Genomic DNA, 13,737 nt, shown 5'->3' with positions numbered 1-13,737 from the left:
CTTAAAACCAGCCAAAAGGAATATATGCCACACTCACTCCAGAAGAATGCTAAAATTATTTATTCTTACATTAGTTTACATATACAGTGATGACATTTGGCTAGAAAAATGCCTGTATAGTAGTAAGAGATATTCAAACAACTACAAACTGTCAATAAATACATTAAAAACATACTGTATGCTGATGTAGAAATACCCTATGCTCTTTTGGTTACTTACCCAGTACAATATTACTGAAAAGTTTTTTGGTGTCTTTCATGCAACATCAAAATTCTTCCCAACAGTTCATGCGATAAAACATATTTTTTCATTATTAGGAATGGGATGAAATTTAAAATCCTATTTGTTTACAAGTAGTAAAAATCGCTGAAAATTTTAACATAAAACTCTCAATTCTTGTAATAAAAAGAACCAATTCAAAGACGGTTGTCTTTAAAAAAATTAATTTTCTCAACTAATTCTTTATAAAACAGGCAGTATTTCAAAAGGGATATTTCCATCACCCAGGATGAATCATTTGTGCTTCAAAATTTTAAAAGGAATATTCGTGGCAAAAACCTAAACCTAACTGGTAGGTAGAGGAGAGATTGCAGTACGGATTCTCTAATACCTAACATGCTTTCAAAATCTGTCCAGGAACACATTAAACACTTATCCACATCACTATGCCATCACCTACTCTAACAATTAGAAATGGAGTTTTAATAATACTTAGCTCTTTTCATGCTCAAATTTCTCTACAAACATTTAAATAGTCCTAACGCTTCTGCAAGTATTATTATCCCCATTTTATGCTTGGGGTGGTAGAGGCAGAGAGGGCTGAGAATTTGCCAGGACACAGACCGCATCCTTCCCCTCTTGCCTCCCTTCAGTGTCCAAGTTATTTAACTCTTTTCCGTATTTTACACTTAAAGTACTGTAGAGTCTCAGGAAACATGGGTGGTATGTTTCCATCAGTTATTAGTGGTTATTATGCAAACTGTGCCACTTTAAAAGTTACCCGACAAATATTAAAGTAATAATTGACATGAAGACCATGTCTGAGGCTCGGGATTGACGTCCTAGAATGCCACACCATTTTCAAACCAAGCATGCTCTTCCTGTAATGAAGCGTTAAGGACAGGAGGCCTAATTCTCTCTGTTGTACAGCCAAAATGACTCTTAAAGTCAGTCGTGGTTGTACGAAGAATAAAATCTGTCCCTCACCTGTCTCACCTCACCCTCATCTGTCCCTGGGAACACAGAAAACCCCAACAGTGGCCCAGTATGTCCTGGCACCGTGCAACAAAAAGGACATCTAGATCAAAACGAAGATTTCAGATGTGCTAACTTACCATGAGGTACATATAACTAGGGTCTCCTCTCTCCCACCCCCAAATCTGAAAATATTTGCGTCTGAATTATGTCCTAGAAACTGTGTGGGAAAGTAAATGCCTAGCAGTGAGGCTGCAGATACAAACTATGGTATTTTGCCTTTGTCTTAGTGTCAATTCCCAAACTGTATTATTTCAGTTGATATCAACATCCCGAGCAGAAAGGGCATTTTTGATTTTGCCACATCTGCCCCCTTGAATTTTCTACCTTCTATCTTGCAGTCTCTGCCCCACTTTGGTTTTTATCCTGCCTAGTTTACTCTTACTCTAAACTCAGCTTGGATTCTTGATGTCTCTTGTCAAGCTCCGTGTTTTCTCGGCCAGTGGACTGCAGGAGCAGTGGATAACGTTGTGATGTTTCGCTACCTGATCTGTGAGAGATGAAAGACACAAAATTCTGTCACCTATAATAACAAAACAACCGAGTGTGCAAAATTACATCCCTCTTACAGGCATCCAAAAGGCTTTAAAAAGGCACATGTATTCTTTGTCACTTGGTCCTCAGTGCCTGATCTTGGTGTTTTTAGTGCGTCTCCAATAAACCCCATACAATGCACATATTCCCTTTGAGGGAACCTGGAATAAAAATTAAGATCTTTAGAAGTACTTCAGAGTTAGTGGTCATTACTCAGCAGCTGTCTCATCTTTTAACAAATGCTAGAGCTGCACTACCTGTGAGACCTGGGTTCTTATGGCAACCTCATTCCCTAGTCCATTTTCCTCCTTCTTTCCCAAACGTTCCCATTTCTAGCTGAGGGGAACAGTGCATGTTATGTGGGCTTTTCCTCAAGCAGATACCCAAAGCTCTTCCTGCCTTCTGTGGAGCTGGTAGACCAGAAAACATCTCTTTTGTGCAGATGTTGGAGCAAAGGTACAGGAGTTTTGTCCCCCTTTTTTCAGCAGAGCAGCCAAGAGCTGGCAAGCTGGCCAAGTACCCCAAGTACCAGGCCATGTCCTGAGAGGTGAGAAGCACCTGCGGCTTCTTTTGACTTCACATGGGGACTGTGGATGTTTACCACCAATGGAAATCAGTCCCAAGGCACTAGGCAGGAATGGAAAGGACATAACAAAGCTATTGTGACCTGGGGGTACTCTATACCGCTGAAACATCAGGCTAGAAAAGTAAGAGGCATTGGCATCTTCCTCTGGGCATTCTGGGGAAAAAAAAAAAATTAAAATGAAAAAAAGATGCAAGATACCAGGCAAATATTTCCCCTGCCTGGCTGAAGCCATTCTCCCTGCTTCAAAAATTCAGGAGCTGGAGGGATCATAATACATTGATTCAAACATGCTAACGTTGAAATGTTTCCATTTCAGATGAGCACTTGCATGCTGGGGCATGGCATCAGTTCTGTGTGAGGGACGGGAGCCCGCAGGCCTGCTTGGGCTCCAAGGGGCTTACCGGAGGAGTTTCATCTCCAAACACCAGTCTGGTGATGGGAGCCAAGCATTCCCTCCAGCCTGGACCAAGCCAGGTCTGGAACGAATGTGTGTTCGCATCAAACTGGACTTCTAGCTGCCTTAAAAACGCAGTCTTGAAAAAAAGGTTAAAAAAAGGGAGGGCTGATGCTTTGGCAATTCATTATCTGTTATGCAGTCCAAAAGCCTCGAAACATTATCAGTAGCTTGACTAGTGGCTATTCACTATTGCATGGCTGGTAGTCACCAAGAAAGCATTTCTTAATAGTTAAAGCAGTCACATTGATCAGGTACGCTTTTCACAACTCCTCTAGATCGGTTAAATCCACAACAACTTTCAAAAACAGAGTGTCATCTCTGATGTAGGTGTTCTTTGTGTTCTCCAGGACCGTGTGCGGCACGAAGCGTGGACATCCAGAGGCAATATTCATTTCTCCGTCCGGCCTTTTGAAACTGCTGCTATTGGGGTCAGCTCTAAAGACTTCCACAATGTGATTTTTTTTCCCACTTTGGTCCAAAAGCATAAGTGTAACTTTTTGCTTGAAAGGCCACAGCAGCAGCGAGTCAAACTCTCCTCTCATCACAACAAAGTAGAGAGAGACGTGTGTTCCCTTTCCTGAGCCGTCCCCGTTCAGGTAGGCTCTTGCGCATAACCTGTACCCACAGCGGCTGGTGTAAAAGGGCTGGCTGAATATGGAGAGGACACGGCCTTCCACCGCTTCTTTTTTCTTCATCTTGTAGTCCGTGATTTTCCAGATTAATTTCCCATTGTAGCACGTGCCTTCCAAAAGCTTAAATCGTTCTTCATTTTTATTTAGCTGTACTTTGTGAATATTGATCTGGAGATCGTGTTTGCTGGACTGACCTTCCAAAACAACTGGAGGAAAAAAAAGACACACACACACTTCGTAAAATAAAACTGTCAGAGCACTGGATATAAAGAGTAACCAGACTTGAGCTGGCAGAACTGAACTACTCAAGCCCGAGTACAGGCTGTTAACTGGTGTTACTATAGCTGTTAACTTTTTAAAATCGTAATTGCAGCTAGCAGCTGAATAAGGAAAACAAGTAACTACAGATTTAATGTAAGTAAAGTAAGTAAAGTAAAGTAAGTAAAGTAAGCCAGATTTAATGCCTGACTATGGATAGTACCACTGCCTCCATCACAGTGCACCAGCCTGACGAAGCCCAGCTCTCTGGCACTACAGTGCCACAGGAATTCAGGAGACATTGTGGAGTAGTGGAAGGTGGGAGGACGCAGCGCGCACCATCATGGCTTGATCTGCGAAAGCGAGAAGAAGAAAGCCCTTTCTGGCTAATAGCTGCAACTGACTGACTGTAGCACCAGAGCCTCTACTTAGCCACCAGTAAATCAGCAAAAACCCCACACCTGCACAGAAAAGAAACAAGTCCCAGCATACCCAAGCGCTGATCGTATGTCTCCATCAGGGCAATTTTCTGCTTTACATTTTCAATTGTGTCAAACAGGGGTCGCAAATCTAATTTGCTTTGTTGCTGGTTTGCCATCTGTATTAGCTGTTTGACTTGTGATTCCAGGCGTGCAGACTTATCCAGGTGACTGGCCAGAGCCTTCCCAGTTCATGCCAGTGGAAGAGGGTGGAAGTGGAGACAAGAGACATTCATAAGATCAGCCATTTCTTTTGAAATAAGATAAAGAAGCCTTTAGCATGTCAGCAATATCAACTATATGGTGCATTCCAAAGTACTCTGCTGGCTTAGGAACCTATCCAAATGCTCCTTCACAATTAATTTGGCATTTAGTGACTGAGAAGCCACTCCTTACTCAGATCCATTCACACTGCATCACTTCATTCAACTGATTATTCAAATTTACACCTGCATATTTACCATGGGGATCTGGCTAGGAGGATTTCTACAGTGCTTTTTTGCCCAGATCAGACATCCAAACTTCTTTATTGGTTAAAATGAAAAGACAATACTGTATCGTAAAAAAACAAGAAAAGCTTGTGAAGTGTCTGGGAGACAGGATTTGTTATTGCCCTACTATTAATAACAACTATTACCAGATAAACACATTTAAGGATACAAGAAAGCACTTGGCCAAAAAAGATAAAATTAACGTCTCACCTGCGTGCTTACCATCAAGTTGCTATTTTTACCAAACAGTTGTGTAAACTGCCTGAATTCTTTCTCGCACTTTTTAATGGCCTCTGCTAGCTGTTGGATTTTAATCTCTTTACATTCCAGACTCTTATACAGGTCAGATATCTACAGATGGAAAAAAGAGAGTACAAACACTAAGGCGCACCAAAATAAATGATAAAATTAAAACATATGTGACTACATAGGAGAAAGTGGAAAAGTCTACAATGCAAAGCCTCTAACTTTTATATAGCACTACTTAATTCACAATTCGTGGATAAGCACTGGCAAGTACTGAACATAAGGTAGTCATATTCTTTAATAGATCTGTGTGGCAACAGGTGCAAAGAGACTCATATCTCTCATTCCCATCATGATGATCCAGCTATTGGGGGATAATACATACTTACATGTGCATGTGTGTTTCTGTGTGTATGTATATACTTTTTTTTTTCCTTCTCTCTCCTGAGGTCTAACCAATAAAAGAGATGAGGCAGTGACGGATGCTAACTCCAAAGCCAATTGTAGCACTTTGGGGCATTTATTTTTAGCATAAACAAGCAGATAAGTAAGTCAACCATCAGTTTGGATGCATTTGCATTAGCAGGATCGGGCATATACCCAATGTCACCTGCTGGGAGCCACAGAAATGATTACGAGTGGAGAAGTGCTTGCAGCTGGCTCTGCACTACTCCATGCTGCCTCCACAGAGGGGTGACTTGGGCATCTAAAGGCTCATTTTCAGAGAAACCTGACTGGTCACTGAAACTTTAAAATGTTCTATCTCCAAACCTCGTACCCACTGTAAGCAGAGACCAAATGCAAATGAGATGAGCGATGGCAATGAGCCTCCTACTGTGCTTGGTGGAAGATATACGCGCCTGAGCACAGAGGGGTTTCCATCCACTTCTCTAGACTTCTCTAGAAGAGCTTATTCTGACTTCTGAGGTATGCAAAGATGATAAAAACAGTGTTTAAAATGTAGCTGGGCTAAACCAGGCAACAAATGCAGAGCCTCATATCATCCTCCAACCAGCCAAGAACCGCTGAAGAATGCTTGTTAAATGTGACTTACCTGTTCTTCCAACTGGGAGTTCTTGTCTAAAATCTGCAGCATATGTTCCCTTAGGGCGCTGTTTTCATGTTCAGCAAGTTTCCCTCTTTTAACCTTAGTGAGGTAGAGGGGGAAGTGAAAGAATGAAATAAGAAGATACACAGATTTTTTAAGCTGCTACTAAAAAATTTATTGATGCAAATGTTTAAAGTGCCTCCTCTGTGCTTTGAAAGTGAGGGAATAGCAGTCCTGATTCCCTTGTACAGTATCTTAGCCAATACTAGAAATGGCTGTGAAAGCACAAAAATTCGTTATTTTTATTAATTACTTTGATTGGTTTGGGAGAAGAATTCCATCCCCAGTACAAACAAGATCTATAAAACAGTACCTTTACAAGACAGCCATACTGCTTATACGGGCAGTCCACTTCTGCCTCGGGGCACACGGCATGGTGCTTTTCAATCTGCATATATTAACAAAGAAATTTGTAATGAAGTAAATATTAAGCAACTTGTCACACTGATAAAATCTGAATGCCTGCATAAAGGGTGAGTAAAGGCCAATGTCATGACACCACTGATAATGTAAAGAGGAAAATGAGTATTCAGAGTCAACAAGCAAGCCAGATATTTTCCTGATACTGCAAAATGCCAATACTTTGCAGTGACCAAATACCTCACTTGTAAGATGGGACATATATCCCTTTTAGGATCAAACAAAGAAAATACTTGAAGCAACAAAGTTTTATTGGCATGGGCCAATGTAGTCTGCGACGTAACTTTCAGTTTTCATAAATGTGTCTGACCTGATGAATCCCAGTATATGCAAAAAATAATAGTACCTCCTTTTTCAGAATTATTTGTGAACAGTTTTGGAGACAAGGCACAGGGTAATCAGGACAGTCATTTTTCTCATGATTCTGGGGAAAAAGAAACAAAACAAGGCAATGGTTTGCATTTTTGTAAAGCAGTATATGTAGAGGAAGCTATGAAAAAGTAATCCCAAACATAGACATGCAAGCCCTGTATCACATTGCTGTTCATAAGAGAGCAACAGTAACTGGAATTATTTAGGGCATATTTATTATACTTTCAACTACTCAGCCAAATTTTGTTTCAGGAGTTGTTAAGCCCCACTGCAATGCTGGAAACTTTTCACTCAGCAACATTAAGAGGAAACGTGCTATGGATTCCCAGGGAATGCTTTATAATCTTACCTTTATATTAATTAACACCACATATTTATTACAGTACTGACACATTTCTTCTCGAAATTTACAGTGCCTGCTCAAATGCTCTTTCAAGTCTTTCCGAAGAATTTGATCACAACATCCATCATTAGTGCATTGCACGCTTTCAAACAAACACTGCTGAAGATGCTCCTGCAACATGCAACAGCAAATTAAACCCCAAAGTATTTAATTGCATCTCCAATTGCCCAACAGACTCACAGAAACTCTCAGCACTTTGCTAACAAACAAAACTCCAAATACTCTTTCCTCCATAAGCTTTCTCTTTTTTCATCCTCAAAACGAAAGTGAACGCAAAAATTTGGAGAGTCCTTTGTATGACTGCCACCTTTCATTCAACTGATATACCAAAAAAAGACCCAAACAGCCAGTACGTCTTGGCAAGTTTTCTTTAATCAACCACCACGTAGCGCTTAAGCATACAGAAGGTATGTATAGATGCTGTGGATATACTAAGGCTACATAAAGCAAATGGTTCATATTAAACAAATAACCTAAGGCAAAGCTGTAACAAGCTAACAGCCATAATATTTTGTGCTTAGCGTTTGTTACTTACAGCGTATAGCTAAGTCAATCTTTGTACTTAAACAACATCACTCCAATAACTCGGAAGTCTGAAGACAATCACTAGAATTTAGCTTATCATAAAAACACAGGGTTTGCATGAAAATCAAAGGCTTAAAAATTTGATCAAGCAAACTAACCTGATATCGTCCCAGAATTATTTTTGAACTGCAGTCAGGAATGTTTTTGCAGAACACATGCAAGTTGAGAACTTCTCTTTTACAGCAGTTGTCTTTGAACACCTGTAAAGGAAGCAAACCAGGCTTCATGTGCAGTCACACAGGATGTCATAAAGAATATAAAAAAGCAAAACATCACAACAAATCTTTTAAGCACACAAGTGTAGTCTCCATAATTGTGAATATGGTTCTTGGTAATTCATACTGGAAATGTATTCTAAAAATACAAATTAAAACATATATAAAGTCTCTAATAACCATGGGGTTTTTTCCCCATACAGTTATTCCACGGATGCTAATCCATCCCACAGCCAGCAGGGTTAGTAGCTCAGGAGCTATAAAACTGCTGCCAGAGCCTGCCTGAATCTAGAAGAAAGCAGCTGGAGCTAACGGGCCCCAAAGGCCAAACCAGCTCTGTGCATGCTCCTCCGATGTTCAAACAGTGCAGCACGCCTTTGGGACAGAGACAACGCTGAGATATCCCTTCTACAGACTCTGAAAAACAGCACCGTTCCCAGTTGTGTATGCTGAAGCAAATTAAGCCCCCAGGGCAAACTTTCAGTCTTATTTAGAGATCTTCCTGCAAGAAGCATTATAAAGCTGCCCACTGTTGCATTACTGCCATCAAAATTTTGCACGAAGTAGAAGGCAGCAAATGAAAAACAAAAATCACATGGATGGTCCGATTACAATTTCCTATGAGAAGTAAGAGAGAGATACGAAGGAGACATTTGATTTCACTGGAAAATTCATTCTGGCAGGACCAAGTATGTAGCATGCTTTCAAGCCTTGGCATATAAATATGGACAAATGAACCCATTACAAAAAAAAACAAGCAAACAAACAAACAACCACCCCAAACAAAAAAACACCCACCAAAAAACCCACAAACCATACCACCTCAGTAGATTGCAAAACAAGAAGCATGAGCTTATCTCTTCCTCTAAAAAGTTACCCAAAAGTAAATTAAGTCTTCAGGGTTAATGAGATATAATGGAGGTAGTTAAGGCAGAAAATTATAACCAAGTGAAAACAAAGACAATCAAATAAACAAGATGACCCAGCAAGATGGGACATTAAAAAGGCAAGTCAATAAGCTCTCCGCTGAAAAAAACATCTGATGACCAGGGAAGATTTAAAACTTTGTGAGTGTCTTCAACACTTTACTGGAAATACAGAAGGCTAAAATGAAATAACTTCAGAACATGAGGTATAAAATAAAGCTTTAGCTATACGCCCATACTTCCTTTCTGGGAGAGCATCCCTGAGTACACTGCTTCCCTTAGCATCATTTCAGAGACAAACACTGCTCTGCCCCTGAGGCCTAATAGACTAAGAGCCATCTTGTTCTCAGCTGTCTTGCCTTTTCCATGCAGATGTTGACTGCTGAAGTAGAACTATAGTCACTTACCTCATGCATTTTTATTGCTTCTTTGTCAACAGGACAGGTGGGTACTGCATTCAACTCTCTAGATCAAAAGAAGAGTCCTGTTAACCCACAGAAAATTTGATTTATTCTATGAAATTGGGCTATGCTAGAAAAAAGTGCTTTGAAAACTCTTTCGTCTGGCAACTACACAGTCAAATTCTGCCCACAGCTCAAAGATGGCATTAAGCTGCAACAGTGAATATGTGACAGAAAGCAGAGTTTGTCCTGCGAGTGTTAATAAGACGTTTTTTAATTAAGAGGACTTTGTCACTCTCTGGCCATCTGCTGCTCGCAATGTCACATCTTACAAAATCCCACTGTGTATATCAAACCCAGCCTTTGCCCAGCGCAAGCAGTGCACTCCTCACTACAGCAGTAAAAGAAGACCTAATAGCTCCTGTCTTAAAAGGCTTCCAGAAGTCCTACAATAAGGGATGGGAAAACACTTATTGAGGCAGTGCAAAAGGGAAGCAACTCAGCCAGAGAAAGCAGCAAACATGAAGCATCTAATATTCATAAAAGGTAAATGCCAACATCCATCCATATAAACAGGCTCCTCTGCCCCCTCCCCAGGCCTAATCCTGCCCTCAGGTACACCAAACAGTATGAAATGTATTCCCAGACAGGTCTGCGGGGTAAACTTATTTGTACCTGCAGATAAATCCCAAGCAGATGGATACCAGCAGCCTTGTGATCTGACTGTAGTATCAGGTAATACTAACATCAGTTTTCTACCTCCACTAAAATCAAAGAAATTATACAGAAGCAAATGAAAACAGCTTAATCTAACCACCCAGGCCACTACCGTGAGACACTAATGCAACAAATTCAACTGAACAGCACAATGCTAGACAGACTGACCGAAACAGCATCTCACGCAAAAGTGCTTAAGCTTAACAATATCTTTACGCTGACTTCCCTGCAGTTACCAAAGTATTCCTCGCCAGCACCAGGTAAGGTCTTTAAAGACACCTTTAAAGCACTGAGCACACAGTCATTTCGCTCAACAGTCTTTCCATTGACTCCTTCAGCACTTTATGAGATAGGTACTATTATTATGGCACTCACTGCTGATTTATAGAAGGCGTTGATTTCTTTTTAGGAAGGGGAGTACAGGGAACTTTCAGATGCAAGAGAAGCTTGCACTGACCTCAAAGAAAGAATACACTGCTGGCAGAATCGGTGTCCACATCCCGTCTGGTGGGGATTGCGAAGGACGAGGTGGCAGTAGGCACACTTGTACCGGTCTTCTAAGGTTTCAACAAATTTGTAGTCAGCATCAGGCTCAAAGTCCAGAGAGACAGCGCTAGCAGAGTTCTGGCGCGTGAAGATGCTGGAGGGAGCAGCAGGTTCGTCACAGGCCATGGGAGCTGCACTGGGAACCAGACACAGGAAGAATCCCTTCACCAGCAGCCACACCACCTCGGCTACCACTTGCAGCAGGCTGCCACTTGCGGGAGGGTTGACATGTGCAGCAGGGTGTGACAGATTTCGGAGGAAAGCACAGTGCCAGCTATGGAGGAACAACAAAACACTCAGAGAACCATAAAACAATCATTACACAACAAAGCATCAAAGCACATTTCTTTGGAAAAGAGTTTCACAATCTGAAAATTGTCCTGGAGAACAGAGATTTTTATGGATTTTTTAAATTTTCTTGCAGCAGTGCTTAGTCTCAAAAAAACTGCAGGAGTCACAGACAAGGTTGGGGAAAGCAGAGACCAAGTCTTGGCCCTAATGTCTGCCAGGAAAGTCTACACATAACGCAGAGCCCGCCCACATGACTTCACAAGTTCATTGCACTGGTTCAAGCTTTGTGGTCCACAGCAAGGAGCATACAAAAAAAAAAGCAGCAATGGGATTTTACCTTCAGTTTAGGTGTTACAGGAGTCAAAGCCTCTTAACTTGACATCTTTCTTCTTCCCGTTGATCACTCATTTATAGCAGTAAACTCTAATCCATTTTTTCAAAGTTTTACTTATTTATGTGCAAGTTGTTGGCTATATTAATCCTCAGCAGCATGACATAAGTTTTCCTCACAACCTACCAAAGCTCCTACAAAGCACAGGAATGCAATATTAATTTTCTAATAGGAAAACAAGCAACATTTGCTTCTGGCCCTAAGTCACAAACTTTGAGATTTGCCACTGGTCCCTCAATCTTGCAGTAGTTTTTCTGCAAGTAGCTCAAGACCTAGAGCCACTCTGGTTTTCATTTCTTGCGGCTTTGTACTCAGAAGACATTTTTTCCTTACAGGATGTGTACAAAAGCACACACCTGAGCTCTCAGATCGTTCCATAGGGGAAGGGCTCTATTTTATAGCTGTGCTGTGGGATGCTATTTCTCCCCATGTGCATCACCCGCCCTGTCAGTCACTCAAGTCACTCTTACTGGCATCAGCACCTCTCCAAGAGCTCTGACTCAGCTCCTGTAAGGTCACCGAGGGTATCTGCTGTTTTCATGGGGAAGCAGGGCCAACACATCACCATTAATATCTTTACGGCTGGCATGAAATGGTATGCCAAGTACTGATACACTGCCCTACCTCCCTGCTGCAATGGATTCCTGGCCCACAAAAGCAGCGATTAGTACTGTGCTACACACAGCTCAAGCACTGCCACAGACCACCTTAGGCTTCAGAAAGCAACATCCATTTTCCTTTTGACTTTAATATCCCGTACTGGGCAAGGAAATCCTGCAGAAAGATAAAGTACCTGATTCAAAAAACAAGCCAAAGCACTTAACCAATGAAAGTGTGTTTCACAGCAAACATTTATGTGCACCTGTAACTTAGCACCCTTGTTCATGGTTGTACACAGTATTTACCTGCCAAGCTTGTGAGAGCCTCCCTGCCCTCCACCAAGCTGAATGTCAGGCCTACTCCAGTACAACTGATCATCTAATGCCAGTAACCCACAGCGATATGAGCCCTAATCATATTCCAGGCATAAAGGCTTATTATTCCAACTGGAGTTTGCGAATTACCCTGTTTGGTCCCTCCCAATGAACAGTCTTCTGCTTCAAATCAGAGATGATTGTCCATGTTGCTCCTTTCATTTTTAAACAGCTGTCCTTTTCTCCTCTGAAAATGGGGTTCCTGGTTCTCTGACACTTGATAACGAGCAATTCTATTTTCCTCACATCAACCAGAGATGCTGCCCAGGGGATTATCCGCCTTGTGCCTGGACTGCCTCAATAGCAGATGCCAGCAGCAGAGCACACCTGCTGCTTCAAAGGCAGATGGAGAGCTGTTGCCATTAACTTCCACAGCATAGACTACCTACAGGATGAATTTCCTATGAACTCATTCTGTCGTTGGTTGGAGAGAACCCCGAAACACATTTCCCTCCCCTCTTTTACTAGTGCTCTCTCCCATTTACATAGCATCCAATTTCCTGAGTCCTGTTACACTGCAGGACCTCCATCATGTGATGGTACGGTTTAGCAGGTTAATGCTGCACTGTGTAAAAACACATTAAAAAAAGAATCCATGTTCTACCCATTTTGCCTTTAAGGGTCTACCTTAACTCCAGAAGTACTTCCAGCTGGGGTGAGCAATGTTACAGGGGTTTTAGGCGAGAAAGTTATGGGATGCATAAGAAGAAACACAGTCACCAGCCCAAAAACCCATCCAGAAACTCCTTCAGAAATCTTGCTGCTCATTAAATCAACCACATTAATTCCCATCTCTTTCTTCAAGGAGCACTCTGCTGTGGTACAATGCCTTCCAAATCTCTTGCTGAAATGAGAGCCTTTATCTCCTTAAACACCTTTGTAACACACCCAACCTAGATTCCATTCCTAGAAACAGAGACTCTTGGCATCTCCATGAAAGCACCTCCTCCACCTCAGCCTCACCCAGGAGCATGTGGCATAGCTGAGGGCACCTCAGGGCACAGGAGAGAGCACTTCAGGTGAAAGGTGAGCCTGCCAGCCCAGAGGGCAGAACGGAAACCTCTGGGTGCCCAGAAGACCGCGGATGTTTGCCACTGCTGCCAGCCTTGCAGGAGGTTTGCTGTGGCGTTTGCAGCTGTTTTGCTGGAGGAAATGGGCTGCCCCAGGAGAGGGCCTGTGGATGGTGATGTTTCACCCAAGCTGGAGAGATGCCCATGTGAATCAGCTGGGAAGATGGGCTCTGAGGAGCCAAGAAACAGCAGCCCTGTGCCAGACCTACCGCCGGCCAGCACTGGGTGGGATGCGATCCAAACCACTGCAGGCGGCGTGTAATTCCCGTCCCAGCACCCACTGGTGACTCAGGGCAGATTGCAGAAGCTCTTCTTCCACTTCTGGCTTCCAGCACCTACGCCTGTGCTCTCTGGACTGAAACCAAAGGGAAACTGTCAGGG

General features: G+C 42.2%; 1 protein-coding gene across 2 annotated transcripts; it reads right to left on the bottom strand.

Annotated features, from left to right (window-relative positions):
• Positions 1–42: 42 nt before the first annotated feature.
• On the bottom strand, positions 43–13,536 carry TRAF5 (TNF receptor associated factor 5). Of its 2 annotated transcripts, none has more exons than XM_064446174.1 (11): positions 11,259–13,536; positions 10,542–10,904; positions 9,374–9,431; positions 7,924–8,025; positions 7,187–7,351; positions 6,812–6,889; positions 6,359–6,433; positions 5,992–6,084; positions 4,914–5,042; positions 4,214–4,382; positions 43–3,669 (listed from the first exon to the last, which is right to left on the bottom strand). In XM_064446174.1, the coding sequence occupies exons 2-11, from the start codon at positions 10,754–10,756 to the stop codon at positions 3,092–3,094; spliced, it is 1,662 nt and encodes a 553-aa protein (XP_064302244.1). In that variant the 5' UTR covers positions 10,757–10,904; positions 11,259–13,536; the 3' UTR covers positions 43–3,091. The 2 variants fall into 2 exon arrangements, with proteins under 2 accessions (XP_064302244.1, XP_009498600.1); XM_009500305.2 differs by having other exon boundaries at positions 4,902–5,042; positions 11,259–13,335.
• Between the last annotated feature and the right edge of the window lie 201 nt (positions 13,537–13,737).

This window comes from Phalacrocorax carbo, chromosome 3 (assembly GCF_963921805.1).
Source record: "Phalacrocorax carbo chromosome 3, bPhaCar2.1, whole genome shotgun sequence".
Taxonomy (NCBI): Eukaryota; Metazoa; Chordata; class Aves; order Suliformes; family Phalacrocoracidae; genus Phalacrocorax; species Phalacrocorax carbo.
The sequence above is the reverse complement of the archived record's forward strand: the minus strand, read 5'-3'. Positions and strand labels throughout refer to the sequence as shown.

Coding starts and splice junctions, on each gene's coding strand:
- TRAF5 (XM_009500305.2), bottom strand. CDS start 10,756: ATGGCCTGTGACGAACCTGCTGCTCCCTCCAGCATCTTCACGCGCCAG. Junction 4,383..4,901: donor ACTTGATGGTAAGCACGCAG/GTGAGACGTTAA, acceptor TGAACTGGGAAG/GCTCTGGCCAGTCACCTGGA. Junction 3,670..4,213: donor GACATACGATCAGCGCTTGG/GTATGCTGGGAC, acceptor TTTTTCCTCCAG/TTGTTTTGGAAGGTCAGTCC.